Source organism: Budorcas taxicolor, chromosome 7 (assembly GCF_023091745.1).
Source record: "Budorcas taxicolor isolate Tak-1 chromosome 7, Takin1.1, whole genome shotgun sequence".
NCBI lineage: Eukaryota > Metazoa > Chordata > Mammalia > Artiodactyla > Bovidae > Budorcas > Budorcas taxicolor.
This window is the reverse complement of record NC_068916.1, coordinates 19,222,282-19,248,284: the sequence shown is the minus strand read 5'-3', so window position 1 is coordinate 19,248,284 and position 26,003 is coordinate 19,222,282. Positions and strand designations below refer to the sequence as shown.

Genomic DNA, 26,003 nt, shown 5'->3' with positions numbered 1-26,003 from the left:
ACGTCCTTATGGTCACAGGTACTGCCCCGACTGCCGGATCGACTCCAGCGAGGTGGTGCAGGCGGGCGAGAAGCTAAAGGAGAGTAAGAAGAAGGCGAAGATGGCGTCGGCCACGTCGTCCTCGCAGCGGGACTGGGGCAAGGTGAGCGGGCCCTGGGCTCCTGGGGTCCCTGGGCTCCTGGAGGGCCCTGCTGCCTTCTGCCCTCCCGTGGCCACTCACGCTGCTCTCCCCTCTGTCTCGCAATGGACAGGGCATGGCGTGCGTGGGCCGCACCAAGGAGTGCACCATTGTGCCATCCAACCACTTTGGCCCCATCCCGGGCATCCCCGTGGGCACCATGTGGAGGTTCCGAGTCCAGGTACGTGTGGATGTCAGGCTCTGCGGCTCGGCCAGCGGGCGCTGGCCTTCCAGCAGCCCCTCTGCCGGGGAGGGCCACCCCAAGGGCAGGAGGCTAGGCTGGGATTCACACCAGCTCCTTCCCTGGTATGGCTTGGACTCTGGCCTTCAGGGGCTGAGGGTTCTCTTAACAGGACTGATGCGTTTGGATCGAAGGGTCAGACTCTGGCTCTGAAGGCAGGAGTGAGGGCATTTGAGCTTATCTGTAGTGTCTGGTCCATGGGGTGCCACTTATCTCTCTGTGGGTTCACAGGTCAGCGAGTCGGGGGTCCATCGACCTCACGTGGCGGGTATCCATGGCCGGAGCAATCATGGGGCCTACTCCTTGGTCCTGGCTGGAGGGTATGAGGACGATGTGGTGAGTGCGGGGAGCTGGTTTCATTTGTGTGTAACTGTGGCAAATACACGTAACAGAAAACTTAACGATCGTAACTGTTCTTAAGTGAACCACTCAGTGGCATTAAGCAGATTGACACTGTCATGCGACTATCACTACCATCCATCCACAGAAACTTTCCCATCTTTTGAAGCCAAGACTGTCCCCACTAAACACTTGAGTCCGCATCGCCTCCCCCAGCTTCGGACCTCTACCATCTGCTCTCTGTGTCTGTAGGTCTGACATATCAGTGGAATCATATATTTACCCTTCTGTGTCTGGCTCATCTCCCTGAGCATCTGGTCCTTAGGAGTTCATCCACGCTGTAACAGGTGACAGTACCTCCTTCCCTTTTTAAGACTGGCTGACACTCCGACGTGTGGCTGGACCACATTTTGTTTATCCAGTCACGCATCCGTGGATGCCTGGGTTGTCTCCACATTCTAGCCGCTATGAATAATGCCGCTATGAACCTGGGTCTGCACAGATCTCTTCACGTCCCTGTTTTCAGTTCTTTTGGGTATAAACTCAGAAATGGGATTGCTAGCCTACAGTGATTCCGTTTTTAATTTGTGAGGAACGTCCATGCTGTTTTTCACAGCAGCCATGCTAGTTTCCATCCTCACCAGCTACACACAGGTTTTCAGTCTCTCCGCATCCTCACCTGCTCTTGGTGTTAATCTGTTTCTTGGGTCGCTGGTCCTGACGCCTTGGTTCTTTGGCAGCTGGCGTCCTCATGGGCATGCGTGGCTTCGTTTTGAGGATGTCTCCTTTCCCGTGCATGCAGGGTTTAGCCTGCCCTCTGTGTCGTTTTTAGGACCATGGGAACTCGTTCACATACACAGGTAGCGGCGGACGAGACCTTTCCGGAAACAAGCGGACTGCGGAACAGTCTTGTGATCAGAAACTCACCAACACCAACAGGTTTGCAGAGCAGTGTTCCTGTTTCTCAAGCGCATGTCTGCCTCGTCCTTGGCGGGCTACACAGGGGAGGGGCTGTGTTCTGTTTTGGAGGCATTACATCCAGGAAGTTAGATCCCCTTAAGAGTGTAGTGGTGGGATCTTCCTATCAGTCCAGTGTTAAGACTCTGCCCTCCCACTGCAGTGCACTCGAGTTTCATCCCTGGTCGGGGAACTAAGATCCCACATACCACATATCATGGCCAAAACCCAACATGGTGGTACGTAGGGTCCATCTCTTCCCTGCTCTGTCCGCCTGTGAGTCAGTTAGTCACAGCGAAGCAAACTTTCCCACAGAAGGCCAGATAATAAACATATTTGGCTATGCATGCTCTCTGTGGCAGCCATTCAACTCCACTCTTATAGCACATAAGCAGCCACAGAGCCCACAGAAGAGGGTATGCATGGCTCTGTTCCAATAAAATATTTGCAACATCAGTACATGGGCAGGAGTTTCCTGAGCCCTGATTACAGGATGGGGTAAAGCATAAACATAGAGCACAAATGAAAAGATAGAGATCTGATAACCTTTGAATATTATAAATCACACAAAACCCTTCAGTGCAGAAAAGGCAGGTGACTCTTGGGGGAAAAGTCTGCCATAAACAGGATACCTGACAGTTATGCCTTTCTATGTAAAGAGCTATTGCAAATCAACAAGAAAAACTAACAGAATAAAGCAAATGATGTGCAAATCATTCCACAATGTAATGAGATCCCCAGTGACCATGAAAATTTATTTATCTTTAGTGAGCAAAGAAATACACATTGAAGCAATGATGAGTTCCTATTTATTTATCCTGTAAAGCTGCCCAGATTCTCCAGTGTTGAGAAAGGCCAAGGCATAGGCTAGCATTCCATTGTTAGTAGAAATCTAAATTGATATTTCTTGCTTTCCAGAAAACTCTTTGCTTAAGTAATCTTTGTTTTAAAAAGGAGGGCAGCTGAGCTGACCTCTCATGCCCCAGCTCCCAGGCCTCTGTGTCCTCCCTTGGGACACGCCTGTTGGCCTGGCCCACATTTGTGGGGTTTTTTTCCCAGTCTGGCTGTGCTAGGTCTTTAGTTGTGGCATGGGAAATGTGTGTTTTATTGTCTGTTTGTTTTTAATTTGAGGCATGTGAACTCTTAGTTACGGCATGTGGGATCTAGTTCCCTGAACAGTGAGAGTGTGGAATTCTAACCACTGGACCACCAGGGAAGTCCCTCAGTTTCCCTTTCCTTACAAGGTCATTGGATTCAGGGCCTATGCTAGTCCTTTCTGCCAAACTTGACTCCATCTGCAAGCACCCTCTTTCAAAAGAAGGTCACACATTCATGTGATTGGGGGCTTGGGATGCAGTCAGCCCCCTCCCTCAGGGGGACACTGTCCAGAGCATGGGCCCACCTTGCCCCGCAGGGCTCTGGCTCTCAACTGCTTTGCCCCCATCAACGACCTCAAAGGGGCTGAGGCCAAGGACTGGCGGTCGGGGAAGCCAGTCCGCGTGGTGCGGAACGTCAAGGGCCGCAAGCACAGCAAGTACGCACCCATCGAGGGCAACCGGTACGACGGCATCTATAAGGTGAGCAGGGCCCCTGTGGCTGCACCCGCCTGCCCCCCTCCATGCTAGCATGATCCCCTCTGACCCCCGCTCCACTCCCTCCATAGGTTGTCAGGTACTGGCCCGAGAAGGGCAAGTCTGGCTTCCTGGTGTGGCGCTTCCTCCTACGTCGAGATGACGTGGAGCCGGGACCCTGGACCAAGGAGGGCAAGGACCGGATCAAGAAGCTGGGGCTGACCATGCAGGTGCGTCCAGGCCAGCACTCGCGGCCAGACCAGAGCCAGCCGGGGGCCCGGGCAGGGAACGTCTGGCCGGCAGGGCCATGCTTTCCAGGGTTTCTCTCATCCTGGATGATTTCCAGGTTGCGAACGGGTGGTACCTCCCTGGCTTTCCCCTCCTCGTCCTTCACCCAGAGGATGTTGAGGGGGTGGTGGCTCAGGTGTGCACGCGGCTTTGCCTTTCCTTTTTTTTCCTTAAATGATGTTTTTAAAGATTCATTTATTTGTTATCTTTTGGCTGGGCTGGGTCTTCGTTGCTGCACTCAGGCTTTCTCTAGTTGGAGCAAGTGGTGGCTGCTCTTCTCTCTGATGCCTGGGCTGCTCACGGCATTGGCTTCTCTTGTTGCGGAGCATGGGCTTTAGGGCGTTCGGACTTCAGTAGTTGCAGCTCCCAGAGTCTAGAGCACAGGCTCAATAGCTGTTGTGCATGGACTATTGCTCTGCAGCACACGGGATCTTCCTGGACCAGGGATTAAACTGGTGTTCCCTGTGTTGGCACCCGAATTCTTAACCACTGGACCAGTGGGGAAGCCCGAAGGCTTGGCTTTTGTGGTTAGAACTGAGAGCTGGGCTTCCTCATTGGTGCTGTGTTAGAGGCGCTTACCCGAAATCAGTCTGGAGTCTGATCTCTTCTCTTGGCCAGTCCCCTCCCCCCTCTCTTCTCTTCTCTCCTCTTCCATCTGTCTCTCTCTTTCTATTTTTTTGACTGCACCATGTGGTATGTGGGATCTCTTAGTTCCCTGACCAGGTATGGAACCCTGCAGTGGAAGCAGAGTCCTAACCACTGGACCACCAGGGAAGTCCCCATCTCTCTTCTTCCTCTCTATCACCCCTTCCTAACCCCAAAGCTGACAAACCAACACAATTGGTCTAAATATATTAATATTAGTAGGTAGTGCATGTGTGCTAAGTCACTTTAGTCACGCCCGACTCTGCGACCCCATGGCCTGTAGCCCCCCAGGCTTCTCTGTCCATGGGATCCTCCAGGCAAGACTACTGGAGTGGGTTGCCATGCGCTCCTGCAGGGGATCTTCCAACCCAGAGTGGAACCCAGGTCTCTTATGTCTGCTGTGTTGGCAGGCGGGTTCTTAACCACTAGCACCGCCTGGGAAGCCCATAGTAGATGGAGAGACGTCTAAATGTAAAGATAAGGTGGATCGCTCCCCTGGACCAACTGCTCACCTCTATGGCTGCAGAATCTTCCTTTTCCAACAGTTTACCCCATGCCTGGGGAACCCTGCCTTTTTGCACTATAATTATGGTGTTTTCTGTTCCTCACGGTGAGCGGCTTTACAGCTGATATGTCGTAGTGGGGCTATTTCAGGAATCTTAATTGCTGTTGAGAGTCTGATAGCGCCTGCCCCCTGGGGGAGCCACAGAGAGTTGTCTTTTGAAGCAGTGTTTATACCGCAGGGAATTCAGAAGCTGAGGAACTGAGGAGGCAGACAGCTGAGGGTCAGGAACTGTTCAGTGGGAGGAAGATTTTTATTTAGGACCTAAGTCTTCACTGTATGTTCACATTGCTAGAAAAGCTTGAGGGTTTGTTGATGGAACTTTGGAGAATTGGATGTGATTGTAGGTGCCTTAGAGATGGGGTTCTAGAGGCTTCCCTGGCAATCCAGAGGTTACGATTCCGAGCTTCCACTGCGAGGGGTGTGGGTTCAATGTTAAGACTGTCTTGGGGGAGTTCCCTGGCGATTCAATGGTTAACATTCTGAGCTCTCACTGCTGAGGGCCCTAGTTTAATCCCTGGTCAGGGAACTAAGATCCCACAAGCCTTGGGGTATGCGGCAAAATAAATAAATTAATAAAGGCTATCTCGGGAATTCCCCAGCATTTCAGTGGGTAGGACTCAGGGCTTTCACTGCTGAGGCCTTGGGTTTAGTCCGTGGTTGGGAAACTGTAAGATCCCCCACGCTGTGTGGGTTTACAGCCTAACAGCAACAGCAGCAGCACAAGACTTGTCTTTTTTGCTGCCTCTGATGTGGGGACCTCACTCTGCCGCCTCCCCTGCCACCCCCACCCCGAGGCGCAGGCTGTGTGTCTCTGTGTTTGCCTCTGTGAGTCTCTGTGCTCAGTCACTGCTCCAGAGTTGGGTCGGTGGAGACCTCTGGGTTGAGGCTGAGTGAGCACGGAGTCTGTCTCTGGGGCTGGACTGGGGAGGGGTGACCGGCCTGTCTTCTCCCACTCGCAGTACCCAGAGGGCTACCTGGAGGCTCTGGCCAGAAAGGAGAAGGAGAACAGCAAGCAGGCAGCCCTGGACAAGGAGGAGGAGGACGGGGAGGAGGGCTTCACATCCCCCAGGAAGGGCAAGCGGAAGAGCAAGTCAGCTGGTGGGTGTTTCTGCAGCCACCCTCGTGCCCAGGGGCGGGGGGCCCCCTCCACTCTCCATCCTCACCCCGCCCCCGGCTCTGCCCCAGGAGGTGATGGGTCTTCGCAAGGGACACCTAAGAAGACCAAGGTGGAGCCCTACAGCCTCACCACCCAGCAGAGCAGCCTCATCAAGGAGGATAAGAGCAACATGAAGCTGTGGACCGAGATCCTGAAGTCGCTTAAGGACGGGCCGGTGAGCTCTCCTGCCTGGCCGGGGCCTCTCCTCTTCGTTGTCGTAAGATGGAGATGCCGTGAAATTGACCATCTTCATTGTCTAAACTGCACAGCTCGGTGGCGTTGAGCACGTTCACATTGTGGTGTAACTATTGCCGCCACCATCTCCAGAGCTTTCTCATCTCCCTAGAGCGAAACTGTCCCTGTGAAACGCTGACTCCCCATCCTCTCCCCCAGGCCCTGGCCCCACCATCTACTTCTTGTCTGTGGATCTGACTCCTCCAGGGACCTCCTGTGAGTGGGATCAGACAGTGTGTGTCCTTTTGGGTCTGGCTCCTCTCTCTGAGCATCACGTTCTCAAGGTCCATCCATGTTGGAACCCTCCTTCCTTTCTAAGGCTGAGTAATATTCCACCACATGAATGGATTTTGCTTACCCGTCGTCTCTCATTAGACACTTGGGGTGCTTCCGGCTTTGGCTGTTGTGAAGGGGCTGCTGTGAACATGGGTAGGCAGGTGGCTCTAGGACTCTGCCTTCAGTTCTGTTGGGTATAAACCTAGAAGTGGGATTGCTGGATCCTAGGGTCATTCTGTTTTCAGATTTCCCAGAAACCGCCAAACCAGGTCTATTTTTTTCTTTCTTTTTTTTGGTCCTCCTGCCTTGGTGGGTAGAGTGACATTGATGGGTCACTGCAGGTAAGTGTCTTGGGCTTGGTGTCCTCTGTCCTTGCCTGGTGGGGACCACTTCTCCTTGGCTCACAGTCAAGAGCAAACCCAAACCCTCCTGAGCCCTGGGCCAGCTGCCTGTTACCGCTGACATCCTCTGCTTCTGGTCTCTTCCTCCCTGTCATCCTGTCTCACAGCCTTCTCTCATGGGTTTCTCTGCCCGGAGTACCTTCCCCCACAGCCTTCCTGGCTCAACCTCTTTCCTGTGTGAAATCACTGTGGCTGCCCTAACAAATGAGCCTTTAGGGGTAAAGCCCAGGCCTGGGCAAGTCTGGTCCCTCTGGAGGCTCCTAGGGAGTTTCGACTCCTGACTCTTCCAGCTTCTAGAGTCACTGCATCCCTGGTTCACGGCCCTTCCTTCGTCCTCAAGCCAGCAGCTCAGCATCTTCTGTCTCTCTGCCTCTGACCCTCCCCTTTCTTCTTATAAGGAGCCTGTGATGACACTGGGACCCCTGGGAATCCGGGGTCACCCCCATCTCAGGGGCCTTAACTTAATCCCTCTTGCCAAGTCCCCTCTGCTCTGTGTGGTGGGGGACAGGTCCGCAGGTCCCAGGATCCAGACGGGAGGTCTCAGGAGGCCTGAGGCTCAGGAGGCTCAGTCCTTCAAGTCTCTCTGTTGGCAGGCCAGCTTCTCCATGGAGGGCTCTCGGTGGCCCCTGCCCTGTCCTTCTGGGGCAGCCCGCCTCGCTCCCTGCTGTCCCCCAGCACTGCTGTGCTTCTGTCTTCACCTGCCTATCCTCAGTCTTCCCCTCTGGGCCCCAGGCTCCAAGAAAGCAGGTGTTTCTCCGTTTTGCCCCCTGCTGGACCTGGGTGTCTGAGCGGCGGGCAGGTGGCGCTGCGTGTCGCAGGACTGGGCTCTGCACCGAGACAGGCACTGACGAGCGTGGTCTTGACCTCGAGCCTGCATGCGCTCGCCCGGCTCCAGGGCCCCTGTCTTCTGGTCCTCAGACAGGGTCACAGTGACTCCTGTCCTCCCAGGGCAGGGGCAGGAAAATGAGATTCAGGACCTGGGGGCGGGGGCCGAGCGGGGCATCTGGAGGTCTGTCGTGCTTCTTCGTTCTGGGGAACCGAGCCTTTGCCGCACTCATACACCTGCTCTCCCGCTTTCAGAAATTCCTGAGCAAAGTGGAGGAGACGTTCCAGTGCATTTGTTGCCAGGAGCTGGTGTTCCGCCCGATCACGACCGTGTGCCAGCACAACGTGTGCAAGGTGAGGGGGCGGCCGCGGGAGCCGCCGGGGGGTCCCAAAGGGTGCTCTGACCCCTGCCGGCACCCTGTGATGGCCGGCTTCACGCGGACCTCCTGCCCTTTGCCCTTCCGGGGCCTCAGGGTCTGTTTCCCGGGCTGCCTGGCTTACAGTTGCTCTCCCCTCCCCCACCAGCCTTCATCACAGTTGCCCACTGCCCCGCCACCACCCTGCGCCTCCAGCCACACTGGCCCTCTGCTGGGCCCTCTACAGGCCGGTTTGTGCCTACCTTCCTTGGGGGTCACACGCTGGTCTTCTCCAGCATCTTCCTGCCTGGGGGTCCAGGGTGGGAGAGGATGGGCTGCTGTCCTGCTCCTGCCGTCTAGTCATACTAAATGATTTAAGTGGGCCTCAGGCAGGGCTGGAGAGGCTTGAGGCCCTTATCACCTAGAGGAGCCGGGAGGAAGGCTTCCTGGAGGATGAGGTGGCACTAACCTGCCCCCTGAGAGGGGCCTCGGGGCAGCATCCCGGCACATGGGAGTAGCCAGGGCCTGTCAGGGAATGAGAGCTGGTGAGTGGGGTTGGAGCCTCCAGCCAGCGGTCAGTCCTCGGAGGGAAGTGGTCTCCAGTCTGATGCTTTTGAAAGAGAGATTGGGAGAGGCTGAGATGGGTTCCGGACCAGGGTCTCTCCCTGCTTTGGGGCTGGATCGTTCTCTATCGTGGGGGTGTCCTGGGAGCTGAGCAGCATCCCTGGCCCCACCTCCTTGGTCCCAGGAGTCCCCCGAGCTGGGGGGGACTGCACAGCATCCTTGCCATGCCTTCTGGCCAGAGTCAATCTGTAAGAATTTACAGGCAGTGTAGGCAGGCAGCTCAGAAGGGACCGTCCCTGCCACCTGCTCACTCTAGGTCACTGAGCTGTGTCCAGGGCATTGGGTCAGTTGTCAGACCAGGAGAGGGACCCTGAGAATGTGGAGCGCTCAGGCAGTGCTCATGTGGCCTGATGGAGGCTGGGAAAGATACCCTCCGGTGCCCCAAGCCACGTGGGGCCCAAGTTCAGAGGCTTGGTGGAGTGGCATAGAGAGCACATCTTTGGGATCAGGTGCCTGTGTTTGACCTCCAACTCTCTCCTTTCTGGCTGTGTGACTCTAAAAAGCCCCATAACCAGATCTTTCCTATCTTCTCAAACTGAAACCCTGTCCCCGTTAAACACTGACTCCCAGCCCCTGACCCCACCCTCTACTGATCCTTACTGTCTCTGTGGATCTGACTCCTCCAGGGAACTCCTGTGAGTGGCATCAGACAGGGTGTGTCCTCTTGGGTCTGGCTTCTCTCCCATAGCATCAGGTTCAGGGCTTGCCCATGTGGTCCCGTGGGTGAGTCACCTTCCGTGTGAAGGCTAAGTCGCCCTGCAGCATGCAGATGGCCCACGCTGTGTTGATCCATCACCTGTGAGTGAGCTCTAGGTGTTTCCACCTCTTGGCCACCGTGCAGCTCAAAGTGGTCCAGCACCTGATTCTGAACCTGAGTCACTGCATTGAGCACAAAGTACTATCTCTTGTGTCTGCGATCAGCTATAGACTTTATACTGGAAAAGAATGCAGGGATTTTTAAATATAGGAAGCAAAAGCCACTGCCCTCCTCCAGTGGCAGCAGGTTTTCACCTGCTTGGCATTGCCCCTCACGCAGCTGCCTTGTGCCATCCTTCAGGTGTGCATAGCTGTGCAGGTGTCTGTGCCCCTGTGGGCATCATCTCCGGGCTGTTCCCCTCATGGGGAGGTCAGCTCTCCAGGGCTCCTCAGGCTTGCAGCTCAGTCTCCACCTGACTCTTCCTCCACACACTGCCTCCCGCATTGTTTGGTTGACAGCTGGGTTCGAACCCAGAAGTCTGGCTCAGAATCCAAACTCCATCCTTCCCCCCTTTGCCTTCTGTCTTCTCACTGCACATCTTTACTGAGCCTGTGCTCCATGCTGGGTCCTGTGCTTGGCATGGGGAACATCAGGGAGACGCAACCCCTGATCGTGGGGAGCATCTGCTCTGTTAACACACAAGCACATCAGTCCATCAGACAGTTCCAGAAGGAGGAAGGTGCTGTTTTGAAAGCAGACAGGGTGTGGTGAGGCGGGGCCATCCTGATGTTCCAGGGCGCCTTGAGGAAGGGTCCTCTGAGCAGGGGACTCCAGCACCAGTGACGAGAGAGCCAGGGTAGACCTGTCAGGTGGTATGACCTCCAGGTGCAGGAGCCTGGCAGCCAGGATGACCTGGGAGTCTCTGTTTTTTTGGCCACAGTGATTGATCAGCTTGTAGGATCTTAGCTCCCTGACCAGAGATCAAACATGGGCCCTTGGGAGTGAGAGCACAGAGTCCTGACCGTTGGACCACTGGAAAGTTCAACCTTGGTGTCTTTGATGAGCCTGGGGCAGCCGGGCCGGTCATGGGCTGCCAGCAGTGGAAAATGAGACTGAGGGTCAGGAGGGTCCTCTGGGTGCCTGGTGGTGCCCCAGGGGACCATGGGTGACCAGGATCACCTCTCACCCGCCCCACTCTCCCACAGGACTGCCTGGACAGGTCCTTCAAGGCCCAGGTGTTCAGCTGCCCGGCCTGTCGCTATGACCTGGGCCGGAGCTACACCATGACCGTGAACCAGCCGCTGCAGGCCGTCCTCACCCAGCTCTTCCCCGGCTATGGCAGCGGGCGGTGATCTTCAAGCACTTCTCGCCAAGTATTTAAAAAACAACAACAAAAAAAACCATGTTATCAGAGGGGTCCGTGGCCCCCATTTCGTTTTTAGTGGGCTTAACTTAAACATGTAGTTTTTTCCTCCACTCCCTAAAACTGCCTCGTCTTCCCATGTTTTTTTTTTTAATCTATGAATTTTTTCAGGAATTTGTATTATGGCTCAAAGGAAGGAACAAAGTTGGACTTCTCAGTGTTTTTATTTTGGTTTTTAACAAAAAGCCTGCAATTTTATCAGCAAAAAAAAAAAAAAAACAAAAAACACCTAAAACAAAGTTTTTCAAAAAATGGTTTTTCTTCTGAGGATGGGATTAGAAACGAGTTGGTGTGAAGGCTGCTTAAGTTCCCAGGGTTGAGGTCTCAGCCATCCCCGCCACCGACTCGCAAGAAGGCACCGGGCTGCCTAGAACAATCTTTTCAAGGTTGGTAGGTCGGGCCCCCAGAGGTGAAGTTCCATCGCCTAAGACCCAGCAAGGCTGTGGTCCTGGGTGTCACCACACCCAGGTGTTGGCCCCGCATCACCAGCAGGAAACTGTTCCAAGGAAAAGCGGAGAAGTCCCGCTGGGGCCAGTTGAAACCCTCACCTCCAAGCCATCCCCCATCGGGCTGCCTCCGCATCCCCACCGCACACAGAGGCCACGGGCCACCCGAGCAGAAACCTGGGGCCACACCGAAGCTACCTCCACCGGACCCTCCCCTCCATGGGGGCCGACGCTCGGCCCAGCGCCGTCCCAACCTGACGCCACGGAAGCCACGCCCGGGGCCATGTTCAAGTGCCTTTGGTCCCTCCTTCCTTTTCAACCCAGGGCTCTTTCTCAGCACTGAATTACTGACACTGCCAACCGGATTCTTAAACTGGGGTCCTCCAGTGCCTCCCTGGGGACCCCAGGTGAGCAAGTGGGGACAATCAGGGTTTTGTGGATCCTCGAAATAGAATTTTCAACTCACCAATTGGGAATTACAAGAGGGAAACCTTTTAAAATGAATAAACACCTTTTCCAAATGAAATTATTATTTTTTTTTGTAGTTACTGTATATGTACCAAGGAAGCTAATAACTTTAGGGTTTGGTTGTGTTTTTTTTTTTTTGTCAGGGGGGAGTTTTGTATTTGGGGAATGATTCGTTAATGTTTCTAACTTTACCAAAGTTTGCAGCTTATACCTCAACAGAACAGGGATATTTTTAAGTCACATAACTGCAGACAAACTGGAGCAATACTGTTTTAAAAGTTTCTCTTTTTTTCTTCATTATTAGGTGGTTTAATGTATTAGGAATAAACACCGAAATCCTGTGTAGGCTTTTTTTTTTTTTTTTTACAAAGTTCAATATTCTCTGTCCAGGTTTTAGATTCTCAGAATAAATGCCTTTTACAGATGCATTTGGTGGTGTCTTTTGTCTGCAAATTGCCCTGTAGCCTACTAGGCACTTCTGTAACTTGTAACATGTTTTCTCTATCCAGAAAAACCCAGGATGCTAGACAAGTAGCATCATTTCCACTTTGCAGATGCAAAAACAGGCCCAGAAGATCCAAGTGATGGGCAGTGATCCAGAGGGGCCAAACTGGGCCTTCCAGCTTGGAACCAGAGGTCATTTAGTGTCACTAAGCGGGGTGGCACTGTCCCCATTGACACTTGAAGAAACAGAGGCTGTCATGGGACCCCCATGAGAAGACTGGCTCTGCCTTAACTGGGCATCAGCAGCCTGGACCATCAGCTAGGGAACTGCTTTACCCTGGGGGGGCCCTCTGCAGGCCTGGGGGGAATGGGTGCACGTGGGGCGTGGAGACAGATGACCTGAAACGCTGTTTCCAGTGGGAGTCAAGGGTCCAAGGATGAGGCACATTTTTCAGGTTTTCTCCTGTTTTTGGCTGTGCCTTCATGGCTTGGCTTGCAAGATCTTAGTTCCCCCACCAGGGATTGAATCCTTGCCCCCTGCAATAGAAGGATGGAATCTTAACTACTGGACCAGAGAATTCCCCAACAATGCGGCAAGTTTAACAGTTCCAGGGAAGTTAACAGTAGTGAGTTCTGCAGATGCCAACCTACCACTGACACCTTGTGCTGATGGTTCTATAAATGCCGTGGGTGGATGTAAGAAATAAAGCTCTGCCTCCTCAGGACCTTCAAGTGTGTCCTTGAAAACATCATGCTAAGTAAAAGTAGTGCTAGTGGTGCTCAGCAATGTCCAACTCTGTGACCCTATGGATTATAGTCCCTCAGGCTCTTCTGTCCACGGACTTCTCCAGGCAAGAATACTGGAATCAGTTGCCATGTCCTTCTCCAGGGTATCTAGTTACAAAAGATCATGTAGTTTCTCATTCATATGAAATGCCAAACACAGGGATCTATAGAGACAGAAGGCAGATTTGTGTAGTGATGACAGGATATGGTGAGGGATGGAGGAGGTGGGGAGCTAAAGGGTGCAGGGTTCTTTTGCAGGTGATAAAAATGTCCTAAATTTGGTGATGATTGCAATACCTGTAAATGCTTTAGAATCCTTTGAATTGTGTGGTATGTGAGTTATATCTCAAGTCAAAGTGTGAACATGAAATAAAAATAAGAAAGAGGCCCTCCTATGAGGAGCCAAGAAATAATGTCCCCAAGTGGGCTTATGTATCTGCAGGGGGGCCACACATGGGAACAGCACACTCCGAGGTATGTTGTCAAGATTGTAGAATATTTTTTGTTTCTCAAAAGTTAAGAAAGCTGTCACTGTTAGAAGTGAGCAAACCCCATGGACTTCCCTGGTTGATCAGTGGCTAAGACTTCGTGCTTCCAGTGCAAGGGAGCTAGATCCCATGTGCTGCAACGAAGACCCAATGTAGCCAATTAAATATTTTAAAAATTTTTATTTAAAAATGTCTAAAAATTGAAAAAACCCAAGAAAAGTATATGAACTGCTATGCAGAAAATAATTCCAATATTAGGTGTATTGGGTTCCTGGTTGACTTTTGGTAGTTTTAGTTTTATAGCAGTTTTATTGAGATATATTGCCCATGCCATAACACCCACTTAAAGTATACAGTGGGTTTTAGTATATTTGCACAGTTGTGTAATCATCTCTATCTAGTTCCAGAATTTCATGTCCCCTCAAAGATACCCAGTCCCTATTAGCAGTCATTTCCCACCCCTCCCCCAGCCCCTGGCAACCATCAACACACTTTCTGTCTGCCAGTTTGCCTGTTCTTGATATTTCATGTAATTAAATTCATAAGACACAGTTTTTTGTGTCTGGCATCTCACTGAGCATCCTGTTCTCAAGGCCCATCCACACTGTAGCAAGTGTCAGGGCTTCACTCTTCATGGGTGAGTAATACTCCAGTTTGAGACTGGATCACCTTTTAAAGTTTATGTGGTTGCTTTTTTCTTTTTTTAATGTAAATCGTCCTTTTCTCCCTCCACTCCATGCTATAAAATTAATAACCCTTGACAAAGGCTGAGCACCAAAGAATTGATGCCTTTGAGCTGTGGTGTTGAAGACTCTTGAGAGTCCCTTGGAGTGCACGGAGATCAAACCAGTCAATCCTAAAGGAAATCAACCCTGACTTGACTATTAATTGGAAAGAATATTAATTGGAAGGACTGATGTTGAAGCTGAAGCTCCAGTACTTGGGCCACCTGATGTGAAGAGCTGACTCATTGGAAAAGACCCTGATGCTGGGAAAGATTGAAGGCAGGAGGAGAAGGGGCCGATGGAGGATGAGATGGTTGTATGGCATCACTGATTCAATGGACATGAGTTGGAGCAAGCTCCTGGAGATGGTGAAGGACGTGGAAACCTGTTGTGCTGCAGTCCATGGAGCCACAAAGAGTCGGACATGACTAAGTGACTGAACAACAATAATCCTTTAGAACATATTTAAATTGAAGATGAAGAAAAAGCCAAAGTATATGATCCTGACCCCAGAGGGTTAATATTTTTAGACTTCATTTGTACATGTGTGTTGGTATGGCAACATTCAACCTCAGAACACCTGAGGCATAGACAGACGGGTTAAATGACTTACCCAAAGACATGGCAAAGCCAGGGTACATGCTTGTTTATAGATGTTTCTCTATGTCTTTGTTTTATATACAAATTTAAAGAGTAACATTAGGACAGTAGTGTATGTACTTTCTTGTGCCTGTTGATGGGGCAGCCACTTTATCCAGCACCTAAACAACCACGTGAGCCATTGGCATCAGTTCAGTCGCTCAGTCGTGTCCAACTCTGCGACCCCATGAATCACAGCACGCCAGGCCTCCCTGTCCATCACCAACTCCTGGAGTTCACTCAAACTCATGTGCATCGAGTCGGTGATGCCATCCAGCCGTCTCATCCTCTGTTGTCTCCTTCTCCTCCTGCCCCCAATCCCTCCCAGCATCAGAGTCTTATCCAATGAGTCAACTTTTGCATGAGGTGGCCAAAGTACTGGAGTTTCAGCCTCAGCATCAGTCCTTCCAATGAACACCCAGGGCTGATCTCCTTTAGGATGGACTGGTTGGATCTCCTTGCAGTCCCAACGGACTCTCAAGAGTCTTCTCCAACACCACAGCTCAAAAGCATCAATTCTTCGGTGCTCAGCTTTCTTCACAGTCCAACTCTCACATCCATACATGACCACTGGAGAAACCATAGCCTTGACTAGATGGACCTTTGTTGGCCAAGTAATGTCTCTGCTTTTGAATATGCTGTCTAGGTTGGTCATCACTTTCCTTCCAAGGAGTACGTGTCTTTTAATTTCATGGCTGCAGTCACCATCTACAGTGATTTTGGAGCCCCCCAAAATAAAGTCTGACACTGTTTCCACTGTTTCCCCATCTATTTGCCATGAAGTGATGGGACCAGATGCCATGATCTTAATTTTCTGAATGTTGAGCCTTAAGCCAACTTTTTCACTCTCCTCTTTCACTTTCATCAAGAGGCTTTTTAGTTCCTCTTCACTTTCTGCCATAAGGGTGGTGTCATCTGCGTATCTGAGGTTATTAATATTTTTCCCGGCAATCTTGATTCCAGCTTGTGCTTCTTCCAGCCCAGCATTTCTCATGATGTACTCTCCATATAAGTGAAATAAGCAGGGTGACAATATACAGGCTTGCTGCTGCTACTGCTACTGTGGCTAAGTTGCTTCAGTTGTGTCCAACTCTGTGCGACCCCATAGATGGCAACCCACCAGGCTCCCCCATCCCTGGGATTCTCCAGGCAAGAACACTGGAATGGGTTGCCATTTCCTTCTCCAATGCATGAAAGTGAAAAGTGAAAGTGAAGCCGCTCAGTCGTGTCCGACTCTTGGCAACCCTATGGACTGCAGCCTACCAAGCTCCTCTGTCCATGGGATTTTCCAGGCAAGAGTACTGGAGTGGGATGCCATTGCCTTCTCCCCACATACAGGTCAGTGCATAGCAAATCAGCACAAGTCACATACAGCCTTGATGTACTCCTTTTCCTATCTGGAACCAGTCTGTTGTTCCATGTCCAGTTCTAACTGTTGCTTCCTGACCTGCATATAGGTTTCTCAAGAGACAGGTCAGGTGGTCTGGTATTCCCATCTCTTGAAGAATTTTCCACAGTTGATTGTCATCCACACAGTCAAAGGCTTTGGCATAGTCAATAAAGCAGAAATAGATGTTTTTCTGGAACTCTCTTGCTTTTCCTATGATCCAGCAGATGTTGGCAATTTGATCTCTGGTTCCTTTGCCTTTTCTAAAACCAGCTTGAACATCAGGAAGTTCATGGTTCATGTATTGCTGAAGCCTGGCTTGGAGAATTTTGAGCATTACTTTACTGGCGTGTGAGATGAGTGCAATTGTGCGGTAGTTTGAGCATTCTTTGGCATTGTCTTTCTTTGGGATTGGAATGAAAACTGACCTTTTTCAGTTCTGTGGCCACTGCTGAGTTTTCCAAATTTGCTGGCATATTGAGTGCAGCACTTTCACAGCAGCATCTTTCAGGATTTGAAATAGCTCAACTATTTCAGATAGTGGAGGAATTCCATCACCTCCACTAGCTTTGTTTGTAGTGATGCTTTCTAAGGCCCACTTGACTTCACATTCCAGAATGTCTTACTTAGTCATAAAAAAGAACCAAATCATGCTATTTGCAGCAACATGGATGGACATAGAGATTCTCATACTAAGTAAGCCAGACAAAGACAAACAACATGGTATCACTTATATGTGAAATCTAAAATATGATACAAATGAAGTTATTTACAAAACAGAAATAGACTCAGATTTAGAAAACAAACTTATGGTTACCAAAGGGGAAAGGTGGTGGAGGAAGGGATAAATATATATAAAAACTGAATCCCTTTGCTGTACAGCAGAAACTAACACCGTATTTTAAGTCAACTACACTAGAATTGTTTTTAAAAAAAGGAACTTGAGGAAAAATTTAAGTCCCCCTAAGCAAAATTGGAAAGCTGACAACCTATTTAGGTACCCTGATTTTAAAAAAATCAGAGTCTGTGAAATTCAAGCACCTGGAATTCACTGTCATATGGTGTAAAAAACTCAGTAGAAAAAAAAAGGACTTCAGGTGGGAGGGGGAGAATCCCTTTAGGATTGTATTTTTGAGCCCCTATTAAGGCTACCAGGTTATATTTCTGTCTTTCCCACAGGTTAGGGAGTTCCTTGGGAGCAGTTACTATTTCCTGTTTTTTAAGTTAAATTTTAACTGCACAAGGGTATATCTGAATATAGCCCCCACGAGGCTACAAAACACCCTAGGGCAGATTAACCTCCTCAGCAGCTACTCTTTTTAGACGAACCTGGATCCCTCCTCTCCCGAAGATTTACTTTTCTAGGTTTGGGAATGGCCTTGTTCTGCGTGGGGCCACAGGCAGGTGGCCCTTAGAAACCACACAGCCATGAGTTGCCCCGCTTTCCTTTCCATAAGACACTGAGTTGTGCACCATCCTGCTGCTGTCCACACTGGTGTAGGGGGGAGTCATTCCTTGACGCGTACTTGTAAATCTACCCCTTTTTAATGGCTACCTAGTTAAAAGTACTCCAAAATTAGTTAATTATCTAATCTACAGGTGGATGTTTAGAGCACAACACTGGAAACAAACGAGTACATAACTGCAGCTGCTGCTGCTGCTGCTGCTAAGTTGCTTCAGGGGTGGCCGACTCTGTGCGACCCCATAAACAGCAGCCCATCAAGCTCCCCCGTCCCTGGGATTCTCAGGGCAAGAACACTGGAGTGGGTTGCCATTTCCTTCTCCAATGCATGAAAGTGAAGTCGCTAAGTCGTGTCCGACTCTTAACGACCCCATGGACTGCAGCCTACCAGGCTCCTCCGTCCATGGGATTTTCCAGGCAAGAGTACTGGAGTGGGGTGCCATTGCCTTCTCCGATAGCTGCCGCAGTATCCTTGAACTAGGCAAGCTCCAAACTCCGCAGCCTTTTCAGAGTCCAGGACCTCCGGAAATAGAGCGTAGATGCCCTAGCCACGTTATTAGGAAACGTCCAGTTGTCCGATTGACACTCTACCAGATAAAAAGGGGCGTGGCCAGCTACTGCCTGGCATGCAATTAATAACCATCATGATGATGATCGTGCAAACCTTAATTACATGTTTATTTTGCCAAGTCACATCAAACGATTTACCTGCCTCCTCTCACCTGACTTAAACTTTCCAGGAGAGGGGCACACGGTGAGGGATTCTATCGCTCTTGTATCTATTTCACAGGGGAAACGAGGCTCAACGAGGTTACTTCGACCACCGTGAGGCTTGTGGGCCCAGCTGAACTTTGAACTTAAGTCAGGAGGCACCAAAGTCCTCGCCTCTCTTACGTTTTAGGGATCTCGCAGAAGGTCACCTAGCTTTATCCGAAAGCCTTTGCAAAGTTTTGTGGATTGTGACAGAAATGTACTTGGAATTTTTGGGTGGTGGGGGAGAAAGGAGAAATGGAGGCAGAGGCGCTTGCTGTTTGAGTTTTACTTCTCCAGCTCTCAGTGCAAGTTATCTTTGCTATCTCCTGATTGTGCGAATTGGAAAACGTTGAGCCCAGTTTCCGGCTCTGGGTCTCGAACCCCCTCTTCGAAGCCTTCAGGCGCGATGCTGATGCTGTGCTGAGTCTCACGTACTCAGCTGCAGCCTGATAACCGGGGCGGGATTCGAGCCGTGATTGGCACCCGTCCCTGCCAGTCCGCGCCTGAGGCTGATCCTGTAAGCCAATATTCTCTTGCCCCCTTGCGGTCGTTGGGCGGTCCGAGGCGCCCTTGTCAATCCGAGCCCTAGCGCCGTCGGGTTGGTTGCAGCCTCTTAGCTGGCGTGCGCAGCCTGCAATGAGAACCGAGCCGGTCACCGGGCACGTGGGTAGGCGCCGGCGTGTCCCCAGCGGCCGGCCAATGGCGAGGCGAGGCCGCGGGCTGCGCCCGCCCAATCGAGGGGAGCGGGGGGCGGGCCGTGCAGTGTTGATGGGCCCGGTGGAGGGGAGGGGCGGAGCTGTCAGCGACAGCCAATAGCCGCGCGGGCGTGGGCTCGGGGGCCAATGGTAGCCGGGGCGGAGCTGGCGCGCGGCCTTATAAGCCCCGCCCGGGGCGCTCGCGGAGGGCTCGGCCGCCAGCGACCGAGCGGGGCCCGGCCCGAGTGGGGCCTGGGGGTGCGACGCCGAGGGCGGGGGAGCGCGCGCCGCTGCTCCGGACCGAGCCGCGCGCGCCGCCTCAGGTGAGCCCGCGGGGAGGCGGCCGCCGCGTGCGAGCGCGGCCCCCACCGTCGCCGCCGCCCCCGCGCCGCGCCCGGGGCTGCGGGCGGGCGGGCGGGCGGGCGCCCGGGACTCGAGGCCCAGGCCTCGGGCGCGGCCTGCTCGGGCCGCGGTCGCCGCGCTTTGTCCGGGCCCGCGAGGCGGTTGGGGGCGTTAACCGCCCGGCCCTGGGCGCCCGCCCGGCCTCGGGCGGGGGCGGTGCGGCTGGACAATGGCGGGGCCAGGGGCGGGAGGCGGGGGCGCCCTCCCGGGGTCGGGGGCGTGCGGGGGCTGGGCCGGGGCGTCCCTGCCGGCCCCGCACAAAAGATGACAGCGTGGGTGGCCCGGCCCGGCTGGCCCTGCTTGGCGAGGCCCTCCTCTTCCATTATTCACAAGAATCCTAATAATTAAAGAAAATAAAGAGACAGAGATCCCAGGCCCTGGGATCAACCCGCCTGCATTTCCGGCCCTTTGGGAACCGGTGGGGTAAACGGGGCGCTTCCCAGTGGTGTCCCCCGAAATGTCCATCATTGCATCTCACCATACTGCCCGAGTCAATCCGCGGTGCCATCGCGGCTTCCAAACTCGCACCCCATTTCCCTGAGCCTCCCCTAAAATAAGCATGCAGTCTGGATTTCTCATTTAAAAAAATGTATCCACTTGCTATGCACAGAACAGTTTCCAGACGCGTTCCCCTAGGGCCTACCCATCTCTGCCCGATCGCCATCTCAAAGCCCCCCTTCTCTGTAGAGGTAAATCCTGGAGTCGCTCCCACGGGGACCCCCTGGGCTGCCCTTTGCCGCCGCTTGGGAGCTGGGGGACGGATTCCTGCCCAAAGGGACCTGCCCCAGATCTTACAGGGCCTGGGTCTCAACCCAGTGGGCGCGATGACACCAGGCAGAATGGTGTGCAGGTCCACGGGGGCCAACGTGGAAGGTTCTACCAAGGATTTTTTTTCCCCCGGGAGCGGGGGAGACGTGGACTGCGCCCTGGCGTGTCCCCTCTGTTTGGTCCTGGAGGATCTCTTGTTTTAATAATTCAGGTGCACCTGGGAACTGTTTCCCCAGTTATGAAACTAGTGAGAAGGTTCTGTTAAGTGGAGCCGAACGAGCCTAAGACGTAGTGTGTGTCCTTTTCCATGTGTTTCTTTCCGCGGCATCGATTCAGAAGCTCCTTCGGGTCCCACTGGGAGCCAGCACTGTCTTAGGGTCGGAGGTTACTCTCCCTAGCCCTCCGCAGGCATTCCTCCAAATGTCCCCAGGCTGGAGGAAAGCCCTAAGAGGGGCTCATTACAAGAGTCCTCTGGGCTTTGCTGGCTGCCTTGCAAGAGCTGATGGCTCCCCTAATTCTGAAATAATAGCTTCCTTATGAGGCGTCGGGAGGGTTTGTCAACTCCTGGGTCAGCCTTTCCTCGCCACCCTTGCAGAAGCAGTGGGCAGCCTCTTTTCCTCCCGCAGTTTGCTCTTTGGAACCCCGAAAGGATGGAGTATAAGAATCTGGAGTCAACTTGCGATGATCTGAGGGGAGGGGTTCTGAAACTCGCCGGCCCTCTTTCCGTGTTTCTGATTGGACGCTTGGCAAACGTTGGCGCTCCCCTCTTGTGCAGTGGGCACCTCCTCGGTCAGACTGCCCCGCCCCGGGGGGAGGTCACTGAGGGGAGGTCACCCCGAGGGGAGCGGAGGTGCAGTTGGAGAAATGCTCCCAGGTTTCGCAGCGATTCAAGCAGATAACTGTGTCACGCGCTGCGTGTGTGCATGTGTGTGCGTGTGTGTGCTAGCGAGTGTGCGTGTAGCTACTGAGATGATAGGTATACAGGTCTTACTAACAATTGGTTTTCTCACCTTTTCTAATTCTTGCCTCTCTGGGGAGTGGGCCGCTAAGGAGGTGTTAAGAGCTTAAAGGTACAGGCTAATCGGTCATTCGGGACCCCGCCCTCCCTTTGTTATACTTTTCTGTCTCCTGGTGGAGACTAGTCCCCAGTCCCTCTGGGGTGATGTTGGGGGCCCTCCATGCCCCTCTCTCCCAGGCTGGCCTCTCTGCTGTACTTGACCTCGAATTTCCCCACCTCCTATGCATTTTTTTGCCCCTGCCCTCCTGTGCCCTGCCTCTTCCTGGCCCATCAGAACCTCAGCTCCAGGGAACCCATCTGTTCCTTGGTTCCATCTGACACTCACCTGGCCTGGGCACGTTGTGTTTTGAGCTCTGGGGCAGGTTGCTTGGGTCCCTAACTTAAGGGGGTGCTGGGTCTGGCGGGAGAATATGCCAAGGTGTGGGCATACTGCCCACTGCCAGCCCCCCACCCCCTCACTGGCTCAGGGAGTGGGCATGACAGGCTGAGGGGGTGAGGGCTGATATATGGTCCAACGACCATTTCTGGGTGACTCTCTTCTGGGGATCTGGAAGTGTGTGGGGGGTGGCAGGTTCAGAGTTGTGAGACCTTGCACAGGTCACTTGCTCAAGAGCAAAGCTGAGGGGGTGGTCACCCAACCTTCCCAAACCTCCTGGTCAGGGCTGGTGGGTGGGGTGGATAACAAACTGTGGGCAGACTGCAGGGCTGTGAGGCCCCCACCCTTGCATCAGAGGGCTTGACCCTGGACTCTCTTCTGACTTGTGTTCTCTCTGGTGTTCCTGGATTCCTGCCCTGATCTCCATTGCCCAGAGTCTGAAAGACCTGGGCCCTCCTCTGGGGCAGGCCCCTTCATGACTCTGGGCCTGGCTTTCCTCATCTGTAAGATGGGTATAACAAGAGCCCATGCCAGGGATCAAAGGGGATGAGAGTCAGGGAAGGGCTTCACAGGGCGCCAGGGTGCTCTGTGCTCTGAATCCAGCTCTGGTTTCTCACTGCCCTAGGCCCCTCCCTGCCCTGCCATGCCCGCGCTCAGGACTCGGTTTTCTTGTGGGAGGTTTGCTGTCCTGGACACTGGGGTATTGAGCAGCATCCCTGGCCCCCATCCTGGTGCTACCAGTACTCCCTCCCAGTTGTGACAACCACAGACGTCCCCAGACGTGGGCAAGTGCCCTCTAGGGGGCGCTGTTGCCCCCCCAAGTGACCCCCCTCTCACTTACTCTTTAACCTCACAACAGCTTGATATATATAAAATATTTAACCTTGACCCTGATCAACCTCAAGTTCTGAGTCCCTTTGTCTGTTTCTTCCCTGCCCCCTTCCAAAAAAGAGGCGCTCCTATTTGCAAAGTGTGTCCCTCCCACACTCTGCCAGCTCGCCCCCTGGAGGAGAGGAGCTCACCTGCAGATGCACCCAGCAGGGGGCCGGCCAGGTGTGAAGTGGGGGTCTCCCGACCCGCACAGGGCCCCCACCCAGGCTTCCACCCACTCCTGGGGTCTGGAAGTGTGTGGGAGGGGCCAGGTTTAGAGCTGCGTGGCCCCTGCCTGTCTGTTGGCTCTGGCCGTTTTCTTCAGGTCGGCTCTGAGGTGAGTCAGTGCTATCGTCTCTCTTCCTGAGGGTGGTGCCTGCGGCTCTGGGACTGTTACTGTGCCAGCTGCAGGTGCTCTCTGCACAGTGCACTGGACGGCCACACTTACTCACAAAGCTCTGTGCCTCTCAAGGCCCGAGGGAATCCGTGAATCGACCGTGTGGTTGGAGGGATTGGTTTTGAGTTTACTCCCTGCTTTGATGTGTTCAGGGAGTTTCTCGTGGGCTGGACAAGGCGTCCCAACTAGTCTGTCAATTCCTACTCCGGCTCCCTCGAAGGGCTTTTAGAAACTTGAAAAACCATCTTTCTTTGCTCAGGACCCTCCAGGGGCTTCTTGTTGTCCTTGGAAAAAATTGCAGACCCTCTGAGGGGCCCTCCACTTCCCACCCAGCCCCCATGCCTGCTCCTTTCAGTTGAAACCACCTTAACTACCTTCTCTTCCTGCCTCAGGGCCTTTACACTTGCTGTTCCGTCTGACAGGATGCTGTTCCCTCAGGTCTCTACCCAGCTGGCTCCTGGTCATTCAGGACTCAGAGAGGCCATCCTTGACCCCGCTGCCCAAGTTCACCCTTTTGTCCACCTTTCTCTCCGTCCTGCCATTCCTTCTTTGTATTCAGCACTACCAGAGATGCACATCCGTCTGTTCACATATTTACTGTCTGTCTCATCCAGTAGAGCCTAAGCTTTTCCTGTAAAGGGCTAGAGAGTAATGATTTTCAGCCTTGCAGGCTGGACAGTCTCCATTCTGACTGCTCCTGTCTGCCCTTGTAATACAAAGTACAGAAACCAGTGATTGCGGCTTTGTTCCAATAAAACTTTATTTGTGGTCACAGAAATGTGAATTTCACGTACATTTCACATATGATGAACTGTCTTTCTTCTGTTGATCCTGCCACCCACCCAACCATTAAAAGCCATACAGAAACGGGAGGTGGGTTGGATTTGACCTGTGGGCCATAGGTTGGGCGCACCCACAGTAGGATGCGAGGTCCCCACTGTGGGGACGACATCTGTCTTGGTTGCCGTGTGTACCCCCAGCATCTTGGACAGTTCCTGCCCACAGTGGGTGTTCAGTAAACATTAATTTGTTGGATGAATAAGTTTCTATCTTTCCTATAACACAGTATAGTTGTACTTTATATGTTAAAAATGGGTCTTGGGTTGTTTTGAGAAAATTTAAAGAGCAGGGGATATAAGAAAATGTTCTGGCCCTATCCACCAAAACAATCTCAAAATTCAGAAGAGTAGATGTAGGGACTTCCCTGGTGGTCCAGTGGTTAGGGCTCCAAGCTTCTGCTGCAGGGGCTGCAGGTATGATCCCTGGTCAGGGAACTAAGATCCCGCATGCTGCAAGGCACAACCAAAAAAAAAAAAAAACTGGATGTAAACAAAGGCAAAAATTAATATTTCATGGTTGGCCTTGTCGACCTCTCCAGAGTGTCACCTTTCTTTTGCAGCCCCGCAGCAGAAGATTGGGAAGGAGTGTACTCAGCCTAAGCTGTCTGCTTTGATCCGGCAGAGGCTGAGGGTTTAAAAGAAGGATGCTCTTTCCCAATCATTTTGTTTTGTAAGCATCAGACCCAGCCTCCTTTGGCCTTCCGTGATGGCTCAGTGGTGGAATCTGACTGCAGTGCAGGAGATGTTGGAGATGTGGCTTTGATCCCTGGGTTGGGAAAATCCCCTGGAGGAGATCATGGCAACCCACTCCAGTATTTTTGCCTGGAGAATCCCAGGGACAGAGAAGCCTGCTGGACTATAGTCCACAAAGTTGCAAAGAGTCAGACGCAACTGAACCGACAGCACACCACAGACATGACCCAAGCTCTTTACCAACATTCTGCCCCTTTAGAAAGGACAGCGTGGTCCTCAGTTGCAGCCACCCAGCTGCCCGCCTGCCTGGGGACACTTGTGGGTGTGAGAATTGAGCTTTGTGGGGTGAGTAGAAGAGGGATGGCTGTGGAGAAGAATGGAGTTGGTTAGTGCCCATGGCCCTGCTCCCCCACCACGACTTTTGGGAGCGGAGACAGGCTGACGGGTGATTTCCAAGCTGGGCAGATCATTAGCGGCTTAGATCTGGGTCTGTCCCAGGAGTGTTCTGACTTGTCAAGGAAGCATACTGTTAATTTACAGTCATGGCTTCTCCAGCTGATTGAAGTAAACAACCTGGAGAGTGTTGCTCAGAACTTCTTTGCTTCCCAAAGTTGCTTTTTAAATTTTTTTGCTGGTCTGTGTCTCTCTCTGCCCCTCCGCCATCTCCTTCTTCCTTCTTCCTTCCCGCCTCTTCTTTTCCTGTGGCTCCCGTGGCTCCAAGGGCATTGATGAAAAGTTTGTCATGCTGTCTTTGCCTCGAGGGCGGCCTGTGGTTCTCGCAGTGGTCAAGCGAGATCTCTCTGAGCCTTGTGTGTGTTTGTTTAGTGGACAAAGAATAAGAATCAGAAAGCGAGGCTCTGAATGGGTCTCTGGTTGTAGCACGGAGCCAGAGGTAATGTGTTTGGCCCCAGCTGCCAGGACTGGTGATTGGCGCTCCAGGTCTCAGGCAGGCCTGGAGGGTGATCTGTGAAGAGGCGATCTGGGGGTAGGCAGGCAGGGTTTGTCCCCAGACCCACTTCCTTTCTGTGTTTGCCATTGGGCCCAAGCGAGGGCTGCTCCTGGGCAGGTAGGCGTGGAGGTGGGCCCATTTTCATGGTTTTGTGGCTGCTGGCCCTGGTCTCAGGGGAGAGAATGTTGAGAGGAGTGATTTGCAGAGGATGAGCTGGCAGGGGACCTGGAATGGTGCTTTGTGCAGAAGGAAAGCAGGGATCCGGGGGGCCTCCTTAGAGCAGGAGCCAGCCCGAAGCAGCCGGTGGGCTCTTGAGTGGGCTGGAGAGGGGCTGTATGCACGGCCAGAGCTCAGGACCCTGGCCTGTCTGGGCAACCTGTCTGGCGAGGCGGCAGCCTGGAAGCTGCCCCCAGGGTGTCTGGAGGACCCTGGCTGGGCAGCTGGACCGGGACCTGCTCCTTGCATCTTCAGACCCCTGCTCTTCACCCATCTGTCCTTTACAACCCCCTCCAGCAGAAAAGTTGGCCTCCGCCAGCCGGCTCCCTACCCTGCATGGATCTGATTATCTTGGTCACGAGTCAGGAGTGAGCCTTGCTGGTCTCCAGCTTGCGTGTGAGCAAAG

The 26,003-nt window shown here is 52.8% G+C and overlaps 2 protein-coding genes across 3 annotated transcripts in view; both read left to right on the top strand.

The window, feature by feature from the left end:
* UHRF1 (ubiquitin like with PHD and ring finger domains 1) overlaps positions 1–10,928 on the top strand; it is a 32,589-nt gene extending 21,661 nt beyond the window's left edge. Inside the window, exons 7-16 of the mRNA XM_052643752.1 lie at positions 19–142; positions 252–359; positions 651–755; positions 1,591–1,697; positions 3,130–3,292; positions 3,379–3,516; positions 5,744–5,882; positions 5,970–6,115; positions 7,932–8,030; positions 10,559–10,928. Coding sequence (XP_052499712.1) covers positions 19–142; positions 252–359; positions 651–755; positions 1,591–1,697; positions 3,130–3,292; positions 3,379–3,516; positions 5,744–5,882; positions 5,970–6,115; positions 7,932–8,030; positions 10,559–10,705 — 1,276 coding nt within the window. The 3' untranslated portion in view covers positions 10,706–10,928. The remainder of the gene's footprint in view (positions 1–18; positions 143–251; positions 360–650; positions 756–1,590; positions 1,698–3,129; positions 3,293–3,378; positions 3,517–5,743; positions 5,883–5,969; positions 6,116–7,931; positions 8,031–10,558) is intronic.
* An 8,364-nt stretch (positions 10,929–19,292) lies between these two features.
* KDM4B (lysine demethylase 4B) overlaps positions 19,293–26,003 on the top strand; it is a 116,375-nt gene continuing 109,664 nt past the window's right edge. For both annotated transcript variants that reach the window (XM_052644438.1, XM_052644437.1), the window contains exon 1: positions 19,293–19,392. The gene's annotated coding sequence lies outside the window, so the exon portion shown is untranslated. The remainder of the gene's footprint in view (positions 19,393–26,003) is intronic.